This window comes from Leptinotarsa decemlineata, unplaced genomic scaffold, assembly GCF_025532065.1.
Source record: "Leptinotarsa decemlineata unplaced genomic scaffold, Ldec_3_MD MMD2_tig00026354_RagTag_RagTag, whole genome shotgun sequence".
Classification (NCBI taxonomy): domain Eukaryota; kingdom Metazoa; phylum Arthropoda; class Insecta; order Coleoptera; family Chrysomelidae; genus Leptinotarsa; species Leptinotarsa decemlineata.
Window position 1 is genome coordinate 8,102,945 of NW_027412702.1, and position 24,103 is coordinate 8,127,047.

At 36.4% G+C, this 24,103-nt stretch overlaps 1 protein-coding gene across 2 annotated transcripts in view; it reads left to right on the forward strand.

The window, feature by feature from the left end:
* LOC111507662 (uncharacterized) overlaps nucleotides 1-24,103 on the forward strand; it is a 395,391-nt gene that overhangs the window by 352,787 nt on the left and 18,501 nt on the right. For both annotated transcript variants that reach the window (XM_074184510.1, XM_074184511.1), the window contains exon 2: nucleotides 21,373-21,580. In XM_074184510.1, the coding sequence (XP_074040611.1) occupies nucleotides 21,379-21,580 (202 nt within the window). In that variant the 5' untranslated portion in view covers nucleotides 21,373-21,378. The remainder of the gene's footprint in view (nucleotides 1-21,372; nucleotides 21,581-24,103) is intronic.

Genomic DNA, 24,103 nt, shown 5'->3' on the forward strand with positions numbered 1-24,103 from the left:
AGCCTCGGGATTGATTTTTGTTTCTGTTGTTTCTGTTTTTGTGTTTGTTTCATTCATGTGTGTTCTCACGAGTATTAGCAAGGGAAAAGTTGGTCACCTCTGGCAGAGCCCCGCATTATCAGAGGTAGGCTGATTACAATCAGGTTTCGCCCAGTTTCCCAAAGGGATCGTTCGTAACCACATATCACCCTGCGGCCATTCAGCTGTCGACACGATTCCTTACACTTAGCTTGGGTGGGCTGGTCCACGGTGGCATGTTTTGCAAAGGCTTTTGGGTGGTTTCAGTTCCCCTCACCCTACTTATTTCTGCCACTGACCAGGAGTCCGGCGACCCCGTCCGTAAGACCACATTGGCTTTCCGGACAGGGCCTCCAGTCCCCTGGCCATACCCCTATCCGCCACCTGGGGACGCGCGCGATAGGTAAGCCCAACCCACGGGTTCTAACTACGATAGACATTACCAAAGGCGTTGGCTGTCCTCAAAGCAGATACTACAGAATCAGTTTAAGTCTCCAAATTTATTCCATTGGTGGTGGAGAGGTTTCTTTTCTTTTGATTGGATTAAGAAATCTAATACAAGAGCAATTAAGTAAATGTAGTCAGATTTTATCAATTATTTCTATGCTTCTGAAGTTCTATCACCTCATTATATAAACGTCGATAGTAACTCGGAGTTCTATCCATGACTTAGGTCTCTTCGAATGCGTTAACATGAGTAGCTTCTTCAAGTGCATTCATTTTCCGCTACTGATCTTTCATCGATATGCCCCAGGCGATATTTTCTTTCGTGTTCAGGGAACCGGATACTAATATTTCTCTTCATAGTTCTGATGTAGATCAGTCCACGACTGGATAGGTTTCTTGCCTCTCCAAGTGAACACAAATGATATTTATCTTTTGTTTGCGTAATATAAAATTCCTTGAGAAGGGCTGCACGGTTGCATAAAGAATCAAAGGACTTTATTGAAGACTTGTGTCCTATTTGAAAAAAAAACTGGCGACCACGATTGGATACACACTATTTCTAAAAATGGTTCACACTGTATAATCTGATACGCAAAATATTATTTTGGTCTCTGACTCAAGTTTCTGACAAAATAAAAATATTTCATTCAGTATTTAAAAAAAATCCATTTTCACGACTGAAATAATAATAACTCCCTATGTTAAAGTTAACAGTGATAAATCAACAAAATACTCCATTCAACCTTGGATGAAATCAATACTGATACTGAGAACATTATTCACTATTTCTCCTTTTAGAAATTTCTGTTTCTGACTAAAAATACAACTCTCAAAAAACTTTCCAAAGTTTCGTCTCAAAGTTAGTGTACAATTCCATGTAACTTTTCATGACACTTAATGACACGAAAAACTATTAGTCTCAATCCATCAATGAGAAACGTAAATATATATGAACCAATCAATCATTTGTGAGCATATACTGTAGCGGAAATTTTCACATTTACAATTCTAAAAGTTGTCTATTCACTTCAAGTGAACTTATGTATCACTTATTTTTTTATCCCGTCCTAGGATTTACAAAAAATACGTTTAAAATATGTTCGAATTCACGTATTCAAATATAATGATAAAAGTTCAATAATGAACATGACCAGTAATTTCAAAGAACTGGCATAGCGGGCCAGTTGTCCGCACGTTATTTTAGTTATCATTATTAGGTTCGTTCCAACCAGTGTCAGAAACAGTTTCTGACAGTCAGGATTGTGCGCAGTAATGTGATTGCGTTCCAACGTGAGTTTCCAACCATAAGTAAACTATCAGTTTTCTGTTCCATCCAAGATTCAAACCTGTTCGAAATCTATCAGAATGGTTTGAGGATTATCTTCCAACCATTAATCTGACGCATGCGTATTCCGTATTACTGTTTCTGTTGTATGTTCATGCAACTTGCAAACAACATAACCTGCAAAAATTGTAATAAAATAAATTACGTATTTGCTGGCGCAGGAAAAATTAGGAATTCTTTAAGTGAACCTAAAATATGAACATCTTTAATTACACAAATTAATTATTGCGGTGACCTACTTTTACCTCCCAGTTCCATGTTGATTAGTAAATGGAATAGAGATATAAAATATTGCAACCTTCTTTTACTCTTATTTGCTGATTTTACCCTTGTATATACGGAAAACTGTGATTTAAAAGAAGCTGTACAAAATATCAATATATCTTTAAAGATCATTGAATTATATCTACAAGTGAATAAACTCAAATTGAATATCAATAAATCTGAGGCAATGATGGTTACAACAAATTAGAATCAAAGAAAGATTGATACTAACGACGTTAATATCAGCATATTCAATAATCAACTCACAATTATAAATGAAATTAAGTTCCTAGGATTCATTATAGACCATAAATTAAATTTGAATAAGCATGCCGAATATTCCATTAGAAAGATATGCAAGAAAAAGTATTTTTTCTCTAGAATTTCAAAATCTTTATCAACCTTTGCTAGACTAACATGTAAAACTGCATAATGAGGCCACACTTTGACTACTGTGCCACACTGATGTATCTATTCAATCAAAATCAAATGGGACAGTTGCAGAAACTACAAAATCGAGGTATGAGAATCATTTTGAGATGCAACCAGTATACCCCTATTGAATCTATGTTGAATACTCTATAGTGGCAGCCGGTACATAAAATAACGTAGTATTTGAGCATGATTTTTATTTTCAAAATTTCGAGTGGGATACAACCAGCCTATCTTAGCAGATATTTAGTTCGAAATTGTGACATTCATTCATATAACACAAGAACATGTAATACATTTTATAGATCCCGAACAAACTATAAGAGTGGAAAGAATTCATTGTTCTTTAAAGGTCTTGATAGTTTCAATTAGTTACCTGATGAAATAAAACATGTAAATTCCTTAAAAGTATTCAAAAAGTTATTATTAGAATATATAAAATTGTAATACAATTGTAAAATTATATACGTATATAAATTATTCATATATGCATAACTATATAATGTATATTAGGATTCCTAAAATAAAGTCTACTACTACTACTCCCCAGAAATACAATTGATTAGATTTATTTTTAAAGGTTATGTTGAAATTCCATGCCAAACTTCAGTTGAACTATCAGCTGTCAGCTGTTCCAATCAGAAATTTCAAATTAATCAGAAACAAATATCTACCAGACATGCGCGTTGACAACGATTTACAAACTGTTGGAAATCTGTTGGTGACTCAAGGTTGGAACGAACATATTGTATTATATTGCTGGTCATAACACGAACCCAAAACTCCGAACCAATCAAAAGGCATTCAATCATTATTGATATAAAAATATTTGAATTGCTTGTTATTTTGCAGAAACTATATTTCTATAAGTTCAGCTGTATATCATGTTGAAAAATCACTAAATGTATTTTTGAGAAAGTAGTTCTCTCATTTCAAACTGTGTTTTCATGCCAACATCTCATTAACAAATGAAAATGCTGAGTATCCACTAAATTCGCCAAAGCATTACCGTGAATCTTCGGGAACTAAGAGCTATATTACTGTCCGAACATTTAGAGATAGCCCAGGATGAGGTAAAACACGAAATTTTACCCTATTCATCATTCCTCTAGCTAAGAATTAATTGTCCGCCCGGACTTCCGGTAGCTGATATCCCGAATTTATACTAAGTCTATTTAGGAGCTTAATTATAGGTTTTCACGTTCAATACTTGGAAGAACACTGAGCTTTGTTTTCACTTGAAATATTTTTCTAGTTCATGTATTGTGGTCGCCTATATTCCATTTTCAATGTTTATATTTATAGTTAATGAAAATTGTTATGAGGAAAATGTATACAGCGCATTACATTCATAACGAGCAACCCAAATAACTTTTCATACAATAATTTTCAGGAAAAATAAAAAAACACGTCAAAAATAGTATACAGGGGGGGCACATTTTGACATATTCACATTTGATGTTACTTCCCCTCTCGAACCACCAGAGCAATTTTTTTTAAATGGATCACTCTATATTGTTTCGCATTATCAGATGCTCCATGATGAGTAGATTCCAACAAAGTCAAAAACATATGGTCTGAAACTTACGGTTCGGGAGCTACAAATTATTTGAGTTGAAAACGAGCCACCCTGAATAACTTTTGGAACAATGATTTTCAGGAAATAAAAAAAAACACTTCAAAAATAGTATACAGGGGGATACATTTTGACATATTCACATTTGATCTAACTTTCCCTATCGCACTCCCAGAGCATGTAACTATTTTTTTAATGGATCAGTTGTTTTGCATTTTATCTCCATTTTCTTCAACTGTGTATTGACTAGCTGTTAAATCTCTTTGCATTTTTACAAAATTTCCGATGTTAACAGTTTATGAAAATGCCTTGGTCCAACTTAGTAAGACATAAGCCAAAGTTTGAAAATATTTCTGTGATATAATTATCATGATTCTTTTGACTTATACTAGAATTTGTGAGTTATTGATGAATACTTTTTTTATAATGTAAGTACCAATTTACTGAAAACATTTCCAATCTAGATATTTCATGATTCATTCCTTGTAGCTTCTCTTCCTTGTCATACTGGAGATGAATAACTAATTCCACTCGAAATAAGTCTATGTATCTTTGCACCTCCTTCAATTTCAATGACTGCCAAATATACATGTCATCATATATTGTGGAGATGACTTTGTTTCAATACTGACTCTGATTGATCACCCCCACTTTGAGCTATGGAAAACTTTCTGGATATGTAAGAATATATGTTCTGATACCCCTGCAAAACCAAAAAGGATCGTTAGTGTTATAAAGTTTAAACGCATACATCCTGACATATGACACCACTATACCACATATACAACAAACTCTTGACCAAGTATTTTTTCGGTTTCGATCGTTCGTCGTAACAATCTCGCAATTAATCCTTGAGGAAATACTGTTGAAATTTGTTTTTTCGTAAACCAGCTATCGCCCCCCTACGAACTTTCAAAAGTAGAAACCTGTGCGAGCTGAGGACCAACAAGGTTAAATCTTTTAACGTGTGATTTTCAACAAGGGTTGGACGACAGGAAGTGAAAATCGATCGTCCGGCCTTGCGGTTCAAACCACCGGTTCACACAGCGGTCGATTGAATCTGTCGAGCAAACCACCCACGTCACCCCACTAGGCTACCGTCTAATTGTATGTTTACTACTCGACAATAGTGCTGTAGTTCTTTTGGAACAGTATTCAAGTTGGTTTTATTCTATGTGAGAAACTCAAGTTTCATCTTCCAATAAATATTTCTGATTCTCTTTTTTCTCAATGTGGTACTTTTTCAAAACTTGGTGATTTTACTGCATAAAGTTCAGTATTGCCTGTCTATTTCTTTGATAGATTACGATTTTGTTTTCAGTGAGAAACTACTATTAACAGAAACTTTGTTCATTACAATTGCCGACCACATACTCTCCAATCATCGTTCCTATTTCAATTTCCAATTTGGTTGTCCCTTGTGTGATAACTTCGGTATTTCCTGTGGCCATGAGATATTTCGGGATATTATTGGGTGTACGTATTCCAAAAATGTTGTTTCAGATTTGATTTAGCTCATATTTTATTCTCAAATTGTTTTTTGCTTTGAAATGTTGAAATCAATCCATGCTCGATATATCATCTATGATCTGAAAAGAAACAATGTATCTGTAGAAAAAATAAAATCATATCTATTTACAAATTTCAGAAATGGTTACTTGAATGGATCTATAGATCGAACTTCTACTTGCATGTAATGGTAGAAGATGTTCCTAATACTGTTTAGTGAAAAGCTTACAATAACATGTTTTTTGAATATATTGTGGATTTTCCACATATAGTCAATGGGCATACTTGAAGATTGACTATGAAATTGATTTGATGAATAGCGTCTTCAAGTATGCCCACTGTCTATATGTGAAGAGTTTTCTTTCCTTATTCGAGGAATTGGACAAATTTCGGATATGCGGTTGGTTACCTCGTTCACACGCACATGGGGCGATGACAAACCTATTGTTTGTTGTCCGCTTCAGCCTAGTTCGAGGAATGATACTCTGAAGGAATTCGACTTTCAATTATCGAAAACCATCGACTTTATGTTGATGATGGACACTACCTTGCACTGACGAGTGGCCAAACACCCGAAAGTGGTCTGCAAGTGTGTTCTAATAATTGAAAATCTATTGCGGCAGTTGTATCGCCAACAGCATATGCAGGAATAACTTCAGTGAAAAATCCTGCACTGACAACTGTCGAAAATAATCCAAAGTTTTTCGTGGCATTAGCCAGGGGAGCATTTGTTTTCTGATAGGTGTCAGTCCATCAATGTACAGTGTAGGGAGTTGAGAGTGGCCTGAATGAATTGTTCCTTTAGATGATTTGATACTGTGAATTTTCATTAAGAATCGGCCGATTCCATCACATACAAATTGAAATCCATGATATATAATAATCATGGTTCCTACCATTTCAGAGAACTGTTAACTTTAGCTTTACAATTTCTGCTATATGAACAGAAAATAAACTTGGTTTGGTCTACAAAACTGACCAAGATAACCAAGACTTTGTCACCGAATTGGAAATATATTTAGCACATGAACATCTTCATCTCTATGACTGGATGACTTTAATTTATTGGATGCAACATCAAAGATTTCAATTTCTCAAGTACCATTATCAAACGGCAAATTTTTCTGGCTCCATGTTGGGCGCCAAGTTATATTTAAATGGATTGAAGGTTTTTTGTGGGTGGTCAGGAAAACTCAGACTGCTGCTCATAAAATATGGAACTTTTACTGATTCAGAGTGGAATAAATGGACAATACAGGGTGTCGTTAATGGATGATTCTTCGCAAAAACACAGCTGAAATACGACTTAATTAAATCTCACACTAGAACACTACTGGCTTTACTATTGCCTACCTATAATAAACTGCAGGCATGGTTCACCACAATATAAGTATTATTCAACCTTCCAAGCCAAAGCAAATTATATGAACTGAATAATGCGTGGGCAACAATAAAACCACGGACTTTACATCGTTTCAACAAATCTCTCCCAACGCAATCCAATAACACAGTTTCCGATATAAAAACGGTGGCGGTTTTCGGTGCATTCCGACAGGTGCAAGAATTTCATTGCTTATTGCTTTATTTCCTTATCATCAGTGGTTCCCCACGAACAAAAAAGAACTAGACGACTAATACTGTGAAGATGAACTTACAATGGTGATTCATTCCAAGCAAATCTTTCAAGTGATTGAAAACAATAAAATATAAAAAAAATAATGTACGGTTGAAACAGTGCAAATATCTCGTGAACGGTTAAGCGAGGAGTGAAGCGTGCAAGGAGAAAACGAAGCGGTGGATGGTTCCAAAAACTATTCAGTGCTGCGCCGTTTTCCACGCGTTTTCTTTTCGTGCAGGACGCCATATTTTTTTTTGTTACTCAAAAGTAAGTATTTTTCTTCAGATATTGTTGCTCATATTATCTGTTCTTCTCAAGTGAATGTATTGAGTGTGTGTTTGTGATTATTATGAGATATGGTGATTATTTGGTAACCCTTTGAAGCCTAGAAGTGCCACCGTGGAACCACAAATCAAATGATTTTTTTGAAGTGGCCCAGTAAGCGCTGGCTGGAACCACATTATTGAAACAGTATTCATGTTTGTGTGCACGTTCTTATAAAATGATGGCAGGTAAGATCCTAGTAAATATATAACGGACATGAGTATATTTCATCATTACACTACAAAAACAATGGAAATCAAATTTTAAATGGTGTATCTTCTGAAAAATATCAAAGATTACAACAAACATATGAGATATGTCGACAAATCTGACATGTATATTTTCTTATATAAGGTGAATAGAAAATCAAGGAAGTGGTGGCATCGCATCTTGTGGCACTTTATAGATCTTGCAGTTGTAAATGATATTCATAAATCTCGTGCACTTGGAACCAAAACTCTGAGCCTGAAAGATTTTAGGATTGCAGTAGCGACAGGACTCATCGGAGCCGGCTCCAAAATATCTAATAAGAGACCAAGTGACAGTGTTGAATCAAACAGGTATAAAAAAATCAGACCCCTTGAGAGAAAATATGACAAATGTGCACATTTACCTGAACATGGAAATAAAGTTCGTTTTGCCCAATGTAGCACTTGATTGGAGCCACATCATACACGATGGCATTGTACTATTTGCGACGTTGGTCTATGTTTCAACGAAAAAATCAACTGCTTCAAAAAATTTCACCAGAAACACTAATGGATTTGTGGTTCCTTGGCGGAACCACCTATTTTTGAAAAAACTGTGTTTCACATAAAAAAATCATTTAAAAAGTTGTGTTTTATAACTTTGAGAGACTATTTTTTGAATAAAAACATTTGAAAACAGAAAAATTTCTCCATGGGCTTCAAAGGGTTAATGTGTTATCATTACTGCCGTAACTATAAAGTATATTTCACCAAAAGTGGGGTTTGGGACGGTTGAATCATTTTTTGTGGGTACGGTTGGGATAGAAAATATTAGTGTTTATTTTTTTGTAGATGTCGAAAGTTCAGGTGAAGAAGACTTCCAGAGGGGAAATTAACTTGTCGACCTATAGTAATGCATATGAAAAGGTAAAAGCTGGAGATTCGCTACGGAAAGAGGCAGACAAACATGGTATGAACCACTGTTTCTTGTTGAGATTGATTATGCTCCTGCATTTGTAACAAATAAGCCTTATCCGAAAAATACAACTGAAAGAACAGATAGACATAATCCAGAAAATACTATTGACTCTGCAGTTGTTCCTACATTTAATGAAACATCACCATTATCGCCTTCTCTTCAAACTGAAAAATTACATTGTGTTTCCAGACAACAGATGAACAACAAGCTCTCTTTGACTAATCAGTTTCAATATTTCAGCAAGTGAACGTTCATGAACCTGAAGAAACAATAAATACACCACCTAGACGACTTGGCAGCATCGGTATCTATCAAAAAATTTCCCCAAAATCATCTACAAGTACACAAGCTACTAATGATCGTCTTTACTCCGGAGACAGTGAGGCTATTACCAAAAGCACCCTCAAGAAAATTTAATGAAGGGCGTAAACCTAAAAAATCAACTATTTATACTGATACACCAAGGAAAGAAAAAATATAAAAGGAATATGAAGCAAAATAAAAAAGGGACCAAACTGAGCAAGTTAAGAAAAGATTAGACGAAAGAAAAGGAAGAATCACAAGAAGAATGCTACTGTATTGTTTGGTTAGCACGATATTCAGAGAGCAGATCCGGAGAAAATTGAATTCAATGTAGTTCGTGTAAGCAGTGGACTCAGAAAGAATGCAAAGAAGCTGTTTAGCTACGTTTGCCAAAATTGCGACTCTGATTAATCTCTAAGCTGAATGTTTCTTTTTGAGTTTATACTCAATATTCATTTGATTCTGAAATTATTATCGTTCTTTGTAATCTACTCGTCAAAAGTATCGATGACAAATCGATCGATGACAAATAAAACATGTTTCATCAGTATTTATTGTTTTATTTGTATGTGTTTCAACTGACCCCAACCGCACCAATTTGAATTTCACGTATCATAATCGTCATTTGGTTTATGAACAACAAAATTATTAACGATGAAAGCTTAATTATTTCAACCGTATCCAGTCTACCCTCATTCTCAAAACTCAAGTACTGTACTTCATTGTTAATTAGTGAGAAATTCATTGCATCTTCTGATTCCCGTTTCATAAAAAAATCTCATCAGAAAATTATTTGTATTCATGTTGTCACACCTGTTAACGTTTTTACAAAAAAAAAGGTAGAAAGCTTTTTTCCGCTGCCTGAGGTGATCATCAACGTGACAATGTTTTATGAGGGTAATTACTTAACGACAAAGAGAGGGAAATTTGTGTTTCAAATTAATAAAGACAAAATAAGTCTATTATAACTGGTTATTCGTCTGACAGAATTGGGGATAATGAATGTTGTATTCACGAGCTCCAGTCGGACAGTTACGAAAATGACATGGAAATAAAATCGCATCATTGGAATATATCGTAGAAATTCGCAAAACAGGTTTAAATGAAAAGATTTTTTTTATAAATTTCTTACTATCAAAACTGATTTTAAATTGTTTTCGAAAGTTCAGTTGTGCAAACCGTAACCGATGTTTGCTATGAATACTTATTTCACTATTTTTATCTAAATTTTCACAAACATTTTCATTTCTGACATTGTAGCTTTTTTGGTAAAAAAGCTACGAGGAAGCTATGGTGTTATCGAAACGCGTCTATAAATAAAAATGTTTTTAAAAATTGTTTAATCATAGTGTTGCTATGATAGTGTTGCTATTTTTCATTAAATAACGTCCATTCATAAATTAAAAAACCTTCACTTTTTTTAAAATCTGTTTTAGTGAATAATTTTCCATTAGAAACTATCTTTTTATTACGGGAACTCATAATTTCACAACCTTTTAAAATTACCTTAGAATTATAGGAAGTTTTTTCAGGTTTTTCATTGAAAATAACAAATTCGTGGGTATAATTTTTTTGTTCTGATGAACATTTCTGCAACATGGCATTTTTTAAGTCCTTTCTGTTGGATCTGGTAGTCTAATTCGAGGTATTTAATTTCCAAGGTCGAAAAAAAACACTAGTTGTCTTAGTAACTACTTGATGCAAAAATATTAGTTGCCACGAAGGGCAGTTTGCTTTTTTCGTCCTTTCTTTCTATTATCTTCTGCAGTCCTCTCGAACTGTTTACGATAAATGTAGCCTAATATTTGGTCGAGCAAAAGTATAACGCTTAATTACTTTTATATTAGATAAGGTGGATGTTAGTTTCAGTTTACCATTTATTGAAAACACTGATGATACACACTTGGTTAGCAAAACGCCCATCAAGAAACAGTATTTCTGTTCTGCTATGTGAAAAGTGTTTTCAATCGACGCTTTTCTGCCAGAAATTTCAAATTCTACCTATTAAGTCAGTTTACCTATTTTTACTAATATATTCTTAGGTTTCAAGTTCTTCACCCTATGAAATTCTTGTTTCATTTCAAAGAATTTTTTCAACTAACGGCGATACACTTCTATACCTCTTAGGTCATTTAAGAACTTAATTGAATTTTCTGTAAAAGCTATTATAGATAATATAATTAGCTCTCATTTATATTACTGGAGTTTTTTCCCCAACACCAAATCGTTATTTTTACACCTCGACACGTGTTTCGATCACCAAGTGATCATCTTCAAGAGGAAGATAAAACTAGAAACTACTCAAAACTAAAGCTATTTATGCTATTCAGATACATCATACAGGTAGGTAACCAGTAATACCACCCATACAAGTGTACCACCCTAAATTAATTTTACAATTGGCCTTTCTATTATTTTACAATATGTCCTTATATAACTTGCTTGCCAAACAGTACATCATAAGCTCTCATGTAATCTAGGAAACTATCCAAAAATATATTTCAACTCAATATTATTTCTTCCAATTAGTGCAGAGGAAAAATTGAATCTAGCAGCAAAATTGGTACAGAAAATATACAAGTCAAAATTTCGAAAGGTTGTGTCTATTCCTCATTGCTCATTGTTTGTCATATTTCAAATGCTTGCCTGGAATCTTCCACCAGACCAAATGAAGCTAACTGTAGTTATATAATTATATATAATATGACATATCTGCTAAAAAAAGTGGATCTGAGGCTAAAAAACGTAAGAAATATGTGTTTTCAGACCAACTTCAATTTTTGAATAAGATCTACACCGAAAAAGATACGGTCGACAGCTTGAACACAGAAACTGTACCAGGAACACTCGAAGAAGATGAGGAGCCTGAAGGTACCACTGGTGAACCTAATGTTTCTACCAACGTAAACCTGCCATCCAAGCTCGTAGGAACAAGAAAACGAAGGAAACTAGATGAGGTCGAGTTGAAAATGCTCAAAGCTCTGGAACCTAAAACGACCTGCAGTAAAATGTCCTTCCTTCAGAGTTTAAAACCCTTTCAGACCCGAATTTTAGTTTGAGTTCAAAAAAATTATTTTTAGGGGTTTTCCAACAGAATAATGATCCATAAGGGTGTTTATTCACTTTTTTATTTTTTTTCTACATTTTTTCAAGAAAAAAAACCATGTCCATTATAATGGACATGTAGACCCAATACTAAATACGGATATCATTGGATTGAATAGTTTATTGGTGATTATTTCTGAAACAATTTCTATCTTTGACAAAACAGAGATGGATTTTACATTTGATACAGTAAACATGAGTTTTCCCTTAATAACCAGGATATTTGCATCTTGTTACTTCTGAATTTTGGTCCATTTCTGGCATATGGTCCTTGTGGTCTGTCTGAATTTCGCGTAGGGGCCTCACTTCAGTATTTCCCCTTTTGGGTAGGACAGGGGAAACTGGTGGACTGGAAGAAGGTCGCCAAACTTTTCTTTTCAGATTTACAGGACGATTTTGCCTCATCAAACACTCTGCTATCCGCATTTTGAAGTGTAAGGAATCCATTATTTCATTTTTGGCTACACCCATAGCTTGAGCGTCTTTTTTATACTCTAATCAGCTGTTAGTGCAAACTAAATCTACTGCATGAAATATCATGCGTAGAGTCCATTTGTTTGTCAAGTTCGGTTGTAGATCCCTGATAGATAACAAAGTCATAAGCAAGACCACTGCTACCACACAATACAAATATTTTTATACCCCACGAGCAAGGTTTACCTTTTACGTATTGTATAATAGAGAGTTTTCCAGTAAATGGTACCATTTGCTCATCAACACACATATTTTTTTCCAATTCCAGCTCAAGACATCTTTTTCTAATGCTATCAAATAAAGGTCTTACTTTGAACATTCTATCGTCGTTGCTAGCTGGTCTTTCTGAATTATTGACAACATGTAGGTTAGTACGCAGTTGGAAAAAACGGTCTCTGCTCATGGTGTCATAAAAAAAACTCTGTCGCAGCGTTTTATCCCAGTACATGCGTACCCTTGGGTATCTCAGACAAGACATCATAACGTGTAGGTCAAAAAGACTTTTTATTTCTTCAGTATCGCCTGGTTTGAAGTGTTTACCTTGTTGGAGGGCGTAGATGTTCGTCATTTCGGACATTTTTGAAAATATACTATCGGGTAAATATCGAAAAAATATTCAATTGGATATTTTACCAAATTGTTTTCAGAATTGTCATTATTTTCTGTTCCTATGTTTCCTGTTATAAATTTGTACTTTAGAAAAGATCCTTTCTTCCAGTTTATATCCAATTTCTTGGAAACTTTCATTTTTTTGCTGCTCTCGTTCTGTTCTCTTTCTGGTAACGCAATTGTATCGGGTATAAGCTCAATATCGCTTCCTACCACCCTTGAAATAGCTGGTATGTCATTGAACGTTGTTTCAATTTCCTGGTCACTGTCAGCTTCGGTGTCGGAAAAATGACCTAAAGAGCTCAAAACCTTCTCGCATTCTTTTTCCAGATCGTCATCATCCAAAAGTGATAATAATATATCTGCATCCTTTGGATTTTCAGGATCAAAGAAAGCTGAAAAAATATTGTACTTTAGACCAGATGTCCATTCTAATGGACAATAACACGTATAAAGCTCTAATAATGTCTATTCTATAGCTGGACACTCGGAAATCATCAAAACCTATTTTATACACATTCATCTATCTCTATGGAACGTTTTTAGGTGAAAAAATTCAAAAAAGCGCCAAAAAATCGAATTTTACTTACCTTTGGTGGAGCGTGATGTTCCCGCCATGATAACTGTCGTATTATAATCATCATATATTTCACAAAAACATTCATAGATGGTGCTGCGTGCTTAATTTAAACTAATAAAGGATACAGTAGCGTAGTCGAGACTTCAGACAATTAAATAAATTATTGTCTGTCCGTATTGTAAATAATGAAATGTATGTCCATTATAATGGACGCCGGGTCTGAAAGGGTTTTAATGCCTCATTTGACAAACTATTCCAACAGTGAATTCCTTCAATTTCAAGTGGGAGTGTTAAATGTAATAGAAAACATAAACAAACCAAAGGAAACTACTCATCCTCAATCAAAGTACCCCTCTTCCGTGCCATCTTATCAACTACCTCCTCAGTACATGCTTCAGCCATCTCCCGTTAACCAACCGCAAGCATATGTCCATGTTCATCAACCTCTATTTAAACCTCAACAATATGCAAATCCTAGTTTTTCTGGCAACGTTCAAAATAGCGTACAACAACTTCACTTGTCTCAATATGAACGTGAACAGCAAAATCAATCAAGGCCACCGCAGCAATCAACGCCTAAACAATCAGGTTCACAATCCAAACCGGATACATCATCCGCACCTCAGTACCTACAGGGATTTTGTTACAGCGACTCTTCACAAACTGAAATTGAGAATAGTCCGTCTATTTCTCCTTCACAAGATTCCTCGATTTCTGATATATTTTGATATATTTCTGATATATTCTGATTTAAATTAAATAAAGTATATTTGCTTATTCAAAAGGTTATATTATATTTTATTTATTTATTTTTTTTCACCTCCGGAAAGTGATAACAAGGCTTCCGCTACCCCGGGTAGACTCGGAAGCAAAATATGATAAAAAAATTTGTCACTTAAAACGCAAAACTTAAATGTACTATTAACTTCAATGGCATTTTCATTCAAACAACGGTATAATAACAAAGCTGTATTTCAATGCTTACCTTAAACATATTGCCAGCGTTTCAACAGGTTGTATACAGTTTCTGAACTGCGTGTTTTGTCGTTGAAGAACACTCTTCAGTTTCCCATGTAACTCGTCAAAGGAGCGAACTGACATACGAAAGTAGTTGAAAAACTTTTGGTCATCGTTTCTAAGATCTTTAAATAATGTGTGGAACATCCCGACTTCCTCTCTCTGATTAATTGGGTGAATCCAGTGAAGGCGATTGCGCCTTTGTCTTTTCCGATGCCGATACAGTATCCATAACGCAATAACTTGTTCACGATCCATTGTTATAACTTAACCAGACCACATTTTCCAGTGAACTGATAAAAATGTACGATTGTAAATCGTTCAATGTGAAAAGTAGCAAACCACTATTAAAAATCGGGCGATTTTTTCCCGCACGCGGTAAATCGTGTAATGTGAAAAGAGGGTTTTATTTTAAGTCAGGTGGACAAAACGAGACACAACTGACTGGGGATTGATGACAGTATGAAGCTCCTCAGACATCCGTACCGCCCTTCACGGTGTACCCCACCTAGCTGGAGTGATTAGGTGAGAAAATTGTTCATCCGTTAACAGACCATATGAGGGCCTCATTCGACAGAGTCTCGGGCCTTCTATTTCGGGAGCGTTAGGGAGGGTTGGCTATCAAAAACTCGCCGATTCCTCGACTTAATGGACTACTGAATGGAAGACAGATTTATGCGGTTGGCTTCATCCCCCATGAACCACGGAGCGTTCACCATCATCCGTATCAACTTATTTTGGCATACCTCCAAAATGGAGAGATTCGTCGGAGCCCCATGTACCCAAACGCCTGAAGTTTACATACTGATAGGCTTTAACATTGTGTTATAGATCGTTATTTTGTTTTTGAGGCTTAATCTAGATTTTCTATTAATCAGAGGGTACATACCTCTGATCTGTTTCTCAATCTTTGCCTTCACGTTTTCGAAGTGCGGGGTCCAAGTGAGCCTACGGTGTATTAGAAGACCGAGGTACTTTACCCGCACTTGCCAGCCACTTTCATAGCCCGAGATGTCGTGGGATGTCGTTCTTCCCATAACTATTGCCTGTTCTCCCGCTACAAAACTTAGATTCAATTTATATCCCCAATCTGCACCATGATTGGCGGAAATAGTGGAATTGATTGAAGGTGCATTTCTAATTGATTTAAACTGATTTGAAAGTGGCGCGATAACACAGCTCGTCAGTCAGTCGTCGATGCTAAAGCTTCAAATAGAGGATTATATCTGAGCTTGTATTGGCAATTTTCTCGTTATAATTTTCCTAGGTTACTCCTGTGTGAACGGTATTGATTTTGATGCGTGCCACTTATAAATTTATAAAAAATGAAAACCTAACAATACTCCAAAACATACCTGTTACCTAATGAGATCAATTATTTCAGATAACAATTCACTGAAACTCACGTTATATCTATATTCCGTTTTCCCAAATAGACCCGAAATTGGGTAAATCGGATTAAAGTCTCAAATAAAGGATTATATCTAATGATTGTCTTAGTTCAACGCTGTCTAAAGTTTCTATATCATTTGCATTTGCGGATCGTAAAGATGAATTTCGTATGAATTTGTCGCCAACGCGCTTCGAATATTTCCATGGAAAATCGTAATTCGAGAAATGAAATGTGCGAGGCTCAGACATGAATGGCTTCTATTTCACATGAACAGCGTCTTCCATCAGTTCCATAAATTTATCCCTTATTGGAAATATGTTTCGCTAAGTGAAGATAAAATGAATTCGGATCTTCTATTCATGAGAAAATTTTCAATCAGTGGAACTGAGGAACTGGACGGGGACGATGCCGGTAGCCGGTTGGGTTGACGTGGGTGGTTTGCTCCACTAGACAGTCACTGAACATATCAAGAGGCTTGTCTCAGAAATTCTTCAAGTTCTTCCTGCCGAAAAATCCTCTGACGAGGGACGTCACGGGTATGAGGAGTTATCATAATCAACCCCGTGAACACGGGCTGATCTATGATTAATTGGATATCTTCCACGAATGGAGAGAACAAGATCACGCCAAGTCCATGGAAAAATTGGATAAGATAATTTACGCTGTAGCGTGATAGCGAAATTACTCTTACCTGTTTTGTTTCATGAACTTTTTCCAGCAGGTTTCGGACAACTAACATAAGCTTACATAGGTTAAATGAGATAAAGTAATATCGAAATCGCGACACAAGGAGAACTCTCGCGTGAGCTCAGCAGGAAGAGAGACGTCATAGGCGGAGGTTATGACGTCATAGGCGGAGGCTAAATCTGCACTGATAGCAGACAAGCCCTATTAGCCATGAACAGACAACATGTTACCTTAGGGCTAGTACTAGAGTGCCACCAAGATTCAGCCAAGGCCTCGGGAGATCATAACATTATTCTGAGGTGGGTTAAAGGGCACGACAGGAGTAAAGGTAATCGCATTGCAGACTCTTCAGCCAAGGAAGCGACTGGACCAAGAATTTCAGGACCCAGTGGAACCTACGGCCTGATGACTTCGACAATTGTGGAACTAGCCAAACGTCACATCCATGCTCAATCCCTAAAGAGATGTGATCAATTCAAAGGATGCAATCTTCCCAGAATCACCCTGGACGACCCTGGAAAGCTGGCGCCGAAGAAATATCTGGCGATGACCAGGAAAAATCTACGCCTAACAGTAGGATTTCTGACTGGCCACTGTTAACTAAGAAAACACCTTCACAATATGGTGCTAGTGAACACACCTCTATACAGGATGTGTGAACAGAAAGATAAAACGGTCAGGCATGTTATATGCGAATGCCTAGAGTTATCGTCAATAAGAGAGTGTGTGTTCGGCGAGTCTTGGCCTACACCTGCCGATATAAAGGAAATGTCTCCCAGAGATCTGTCCACCTTCCTGGAAAGGACAGCATGGACGATGATCTAGGAGGACAACTCCTTGGGAGGATGTACAAAGGGTTAATTGTGGCCTAAGTGCTGTGGGCCTACACTCACCCTCCCTACTCCACCGATACAGATAGGTGGTGGCTAAAGCAAAAATCTGTTGAGCGAAGAGCTACCCGTTAACATCTGCGGGGGAGCCTTCCACAGTCCAATCGTGGGACCATGTGACGGCGTGTCTTGTACCGTCTTGTTAGGCTCAACAAAATAGTCATCCACCTGCCGTTTCCCCCTATCCCTCTTCCTTCCCTAAACCTCCTTCCGTATGTGGGACAATGTTTGTTTTTGTAAATAAATTTTTATTAGGGTTTGTAACCATAATCTTCACTTAAAGCATTTTGATTTTGATTTTGGTTCACTCCACTCACTCAATCGACCGCTGTGTGAACCGGTGGTTCGAACACAAAACAACGGACGATCGATTTTCACTCCCTATATCGTCCAACCCGTGTTAGGAATCACACTTCAGAAGGTAAGACCTCGTTAGTAGTTAGCTCGCACAAGTTTCGATTTATGAGAGTTTTCGTTCGCAGGGCTCCGACAGCTGGTTAACGGAAAAATATATTTCAATTGATTTTTTTAACAGATATACAACCGGCAAAATAAAGCCTTATTACGTAACTCAATTTGACCCAGTTCAATCACGCAAGTCTTGGGAATGAAGCCATTGCTGAAATATTTAACGAATTGGATACCTCGATAAAAATTTAAGCAACAAATCGGGTTTCAGGTCAAAGTTGAAAGCTGACCTCCCCAAAAAAATTGCTACACTATCGAATAATGTTTTAACCAATAATTGAGGTACTAATTTTAATTTGATCTAATGCATTCTTTATTTCATTCTACTCTAAAATATTTCATTTAATTTCAAGAAAAGTGTAACAAACAAAATAATACATCAACTACGATAAATGTGAAAATATATCCAATAGTAACCAAGACATTCTCCAACAAATAAATATTTAGATGGAAGGGATTGATGAAAACATTGTTTTTTTGAAAGTGGTATGAATAAATATTCATTTGAATTATACCGACAACAGACACCCTGCACCCATCAATAGTACCGATCGGTAGAAGGTAACAATCCTAAATAAAAAATTATGTTGGTAGTAATATACTAATAACTGTTATTTCAATAATTCTAAAATACAAATCATGAAATTATAAAACAACAACAAAAATTAATTGGCGCTCCGGGGCGACTTCATTGATTCCAATGGCGCATTTGCTTTTTCTGCTGCAGGAAAACCCGGAAAAACCTGCAGCACCACATCATCTGAAGATCTTGATCTGCCAATATAAATTGTTCTTCTCAAAATAAGATATTCAAACAAAATTAGTTTTTACAATTTTTTAATTTTCTTCGCAACATACAGAATATATCAATGGAAAATTTATATTTATACCCCCAGTTATTTTTTGCAAGTCACTATTTCAATGGCTCCTTAGCGGCGTCTTTAAGGGGCATAACGGGTAGAAATATCTCAGTAACTTTGTGGATAACTTGCAGTGCTATTTGCTTGAGACGTCTATGTTGCTTTCTTTGATGTACGGGCATGTCTGAAATAGCGCGTATCGATATGACGTATCGTATAATGTAACACCATACATACTCGGACTATATTGTGAAATGATACGATTCTCTCGCATAAACATTTTGAGTTTCGACCTTAACGAAATTGAACGAGGTACGAAGTAACACCGCATGCAATGGTGGTTCGACTTATGGGCGCGTATCCATATGAGACAATAGCCAATAACACCGTACGTGTTCGTCTTATCGCTAGATAACACAACTTGTTTCCGGTAGTATTTGCGAGTTCTGACCGTATCAGTCATTGGAACGGAACAAGATACAAATCAACACCGCAGCTACTTTATTTCATACTATGTAGTGATGCGTCAACGTTTTATATTTTATTTGTGGTCTACATCTATGGACACATACTTGTCAGGAACGTTTAATCCACTAACAAAGACGATCAGGCAAGCCACAACGAAGTTCCATTAGTTAACCTTCATGCCAGAAACGGCCATATGTCTTGGAAGTTCGAGACTCTCAATGTTTCACGATTCTATAGTTCCAAAAGTAGATGACATATTGTACTTACCTGTTGATTTTTGCTTACGGAAACCATACTGATGATCACTTAAGATGTGGAGGCATTCCAGATGAGAATGTATTGATGAACAGCTTTCTCCATGATTTTCGATATCACTGGTCTACTGTTATTTTCCTATTTTTTGGGGGAACAGGTTGAACTGGAGCAGTCCTGTAAAAAGAACAGGAAGCCTTTCTTCATAACACAACAGAAAACGTATTACCTCAGGGCTAGTACTAGAGTGCCACCAAGATTTAGCCAAAGCCTCGGTAGATAATAACATTATCCTGAGGTGGGTTAAAGGGAACGACAGGAGTAAAGGTAATCGCATTGCCTACTCTTCAGCCAAGGAAGCGGCTGGACTAAGAATTTTAGGACCCAGTGGCACCTACGGCCTGATGACTTCGACAATTGCGGAACTAGCCAAATATGTCACCCATGCTCAATCCCTAAAGAGATGGGATGGAATCAAAGGATGCAATCTTGCCAGGATCACCCTTGGCGACCCTGGGAAGCTGTCGCCGAAAAAATATCTGGCGATGACCAGGAAAAGTCTACACTAACAGTAGGATTTCTAACTGGCCACTGTCAACTAAGGAAACACCTCCATAATATGAGGCTAATGGACACACCTCTGCAGGATGTGTGAACAGGAAGATGAGACTGTCAGGCATGTCCTATGCGAGTGCCCGCAGTTATCGTCAATAAGAGGTGTGTTCGGCGAGTCTTGGCCTACACCTGCCGATATAAAGGAGATGTCTCCCAGTGACCTTTCCACCTTCCTGAAAAGGACAGGATGGACGATCACCTAGGAGGACAACTCCTTGGGAGGTCACATGTGACAATGGGTCACATGTGGCCTAAGTGCTGTGGGCTTATACTCACCCTCCCTACTCTACAGATACAGATGACAAGTTAAAAAGTAAACAGAACACTGCTGCGAGTCCATTAGCATTTTTTTAGTAGGGTGCCAGTACAGTAAGGAGAGTGGCTGGGGTTTCTCCCTTATTTATGTTGTATGGGATGTAAATCATTCATTATAATTATCAATTTCCTTTCAATTACTATTATTATATCAGAATATTAGCTGATTCTTCAAGCTTACGCCTGGTAGCGAATGGTTCATTGGCAATCATTCTACTCGATAGTATCAGTCAGATTTCAAAACAATTTTGATTACGTTAATTTTGTGTCTTTGATGTAATTGATTTTTTCAGTTCTGAAGACGGAGATGGTTTTTAGCCACCGAAACTTCAAACAATAATTTGTATCAGAAAAAGGATCAAATGCAAGTTACTGATAAACAGCGAATTTTCCTTTGAGTATAAAATACAAATAATTTACGCAGTAACGTATTCGTGTGAACAAGAATTTTACACTTTCTACACCTGTATAAAGTTTTCCTTTGTAATTTTTATTTATTTTTTTCAACTGTAAAAGGGGAAAATCTCCATAAAAATTTCATAAAAACTGATATCTCCAAAAAAAAATTAATTTTGTTCAAAATCTCATTTTCTCTTAATCATAAACAAATACTCACCAATTTTTCTTTTGTTTCAGATTGTGATGTTCAGACTGAGTATGCTTATCAGCTGTATTTTCATGACAAACACTGCGATGGAAGAGAAAAATCTAGCCGCTAACTTCGTAGACTCCAACTCGGATTTGCCGGATTTCGACAAATATGCCGTCACCTGCTACATTTGCGTTAATGTATCCGACAATCTAGTTTGTAATCAATACGCCATAGATAGACCGTGTAAGCCCGGTAAGGATATACATAATTGTAATTCGAATTGAATTATCATATGGGTCGTAGAAAATGGTTGTTAATTTTCCTAACCTAAATTGAATTCCAGGTGAGATGCAAATAGATCACGAAACAATTGAGGAATATCAATGAATTATCTTCATGAAGATGTTTGAATCATCAGCATTTGTCTCACATAAACTTCAGAAGAGTCAAGTTGAAATAACTACTTTCCAATTTCAAATTCAGCCTTACTTTTGGTGAAGAAATCATAGTTTTTACTGAACTCACTTCATGATTTTTGTAAAAATACTTTAGCTTTGTATTTCTCCATTTTTGAACAAAAAAATTGTAGGGAACTTGAAGGAAGAAAGTAACATTCAAATGTTTGGAATGCCCACTGAATAGTAAAAGCAGATTTTCGTGTGATTCAATGTTCATATATCTTGAAGAAGTTTCGAAGTAGCTTTGTCTTTCCGTTTGTATCTGAAATAATGAGTGATTTTTTTGCTGGTATCTTTTTGGCAACACTGTTTTTGACAGATCACGCGTGAATCGTGTCTTGTGTCATTGTCAAACTTGTTCAGTTTGGTCTATAATTCAACCATGAATCGATTTACAACCCAGTTTACATTATTGGATATTAAACCACCAACACGCATACGTAGAGTCAGGACCGAAGAAAATATTGCTGCTGTGTACATCAGTGTTTGTGATGACCGTGAAATGTCGATTCGCCGCCGTTCGCAGCAATTGGGCCTCTGTTACTTCACTACATGGAAAATTTTGCAAAAGGATTTGTGTGTAAAAACTTATAAGATACAGCTGGTGCAAAAATTAAAGCCACACGACCTCCTACAACGTCTAACATTTGGTGAATGGGCGCTGGCAAAGTTGAAGGAAGATCCACATTTTTATCGAAAAATTGTGTTCAGCGACGAGGCCCATTTCTGGTGGAATAGATACGTTAACAAGCAAAATTGCCGCATCTGGAGTGAATACCACCCACAAGCATAGCAAGAGCTATTGATGCATCCCGAAAAAGTCACTGTTTGGTGTGGATTATGGGTCGGGGGCATCATCGGGCCGTACTTCTTCAAAGACGGCAACGGCAGGAACGTTACTGTGAATGGCGAGCGCTACCGTGTGATGATTGACGACTTTTTGTTGCCCAAAATGAAAGAATGGGACATGCCTGACATGCGGTTTCAACAAGACGGTGCCACATGCCACACGGCACGCGAAACAATGGTCCAATTAAGAGCCGCCTTCGGTGAACAGTTTATCTCACGTTTGGGGCCCGCCTAGATCGTGTGATTTAACGCCTTTGGATTATTTCTTGTGGGGTCATGTTAAGGCTCATGTCTACAGGGATAAACCAGGAATGACTGACGCTCTGGAAGCAAATATTGAAGCATTTATACGTGAAATCCCGGTCGATATGTTAGAGAGAGTGTGCTAAAATTGGACCTTGCGCATGGGTCATCTAAAACGGAGCCGCGGACAACATTTGCATGAAATCATCTTCAAACATTAAATTATATTGATCGTTCTATCGATTCCAATGGATTCCATCAATTTTTTCAAATTTTGTGTGTTGTTTAAAAATCAAATCCTTTACCTCTTAAAAAAGCACCCGTTATAAGCATTCATATTTTATTCATTTCTTGGGAAGATTCTCACATTGTTTATATAAAGTTAGAGCAGTAGAAAATTGAAAGCTGTTTCCTAAAAAGTTTTATCTTCTGAAAAATGTTCCTTATTCGATCCATAATTTCTTTGTTGCACAGATCTCAGAGGTTATGGGAAATTTGCTAAAATCATTTATGTCTCAGCAATGATTCAGTTTCAATCCAATTAAGATATGATGATTTAATATTCTGGAATTTTTATATAAGATGTTCAATAATAACGATTCATTATAGTCATTTTGTCACCTCTGGTGGCACACAGACAAGAGAAGCCCGAAAAAAATCCAGGGATATCAGATCCTTCCAACAAGGTGACCAAAGGGATCTGCCTTTTTTTTTGTCAACCACTTTCCCTGAATTATACATTCTAGAATTCTTTCGACGCTCCCTACCGTATTCAATATATTATATTTACGTCGTGAATTCAATTTATCTATGTGATGAAAAAAACAAAAACACTTGATAACATGTGACAAATAAGGTAAAGACAAGGTAAAGGTAAAGTTGAAGGTAGATATAAAGATAAAAGTAAAGATAAAGGTGTTTGTAATTCACATTATATTGAAATTTTGCCTTATTTATCCATAATAAAACATCTTACGAAATCAACGATTTCTTGCAAATTCACATTTTTTTAGGGGATTTGCTGATTGGCTCAGTTACTTTCCTGATCTCCTAATTGGTGTCCCGTTCTGATATACCTACTTGCTTCAATTATTGTCCATATCGCATTTTCAGAGCATTTGTTAGAAGCCTACAAGCTGCTTGCAAACCTCATAATTCATTTTCATAGTTCAGGAATGTTTGGCTTTTCATTTTACACTGAATTCAATACTGACTGCTGTTTCCG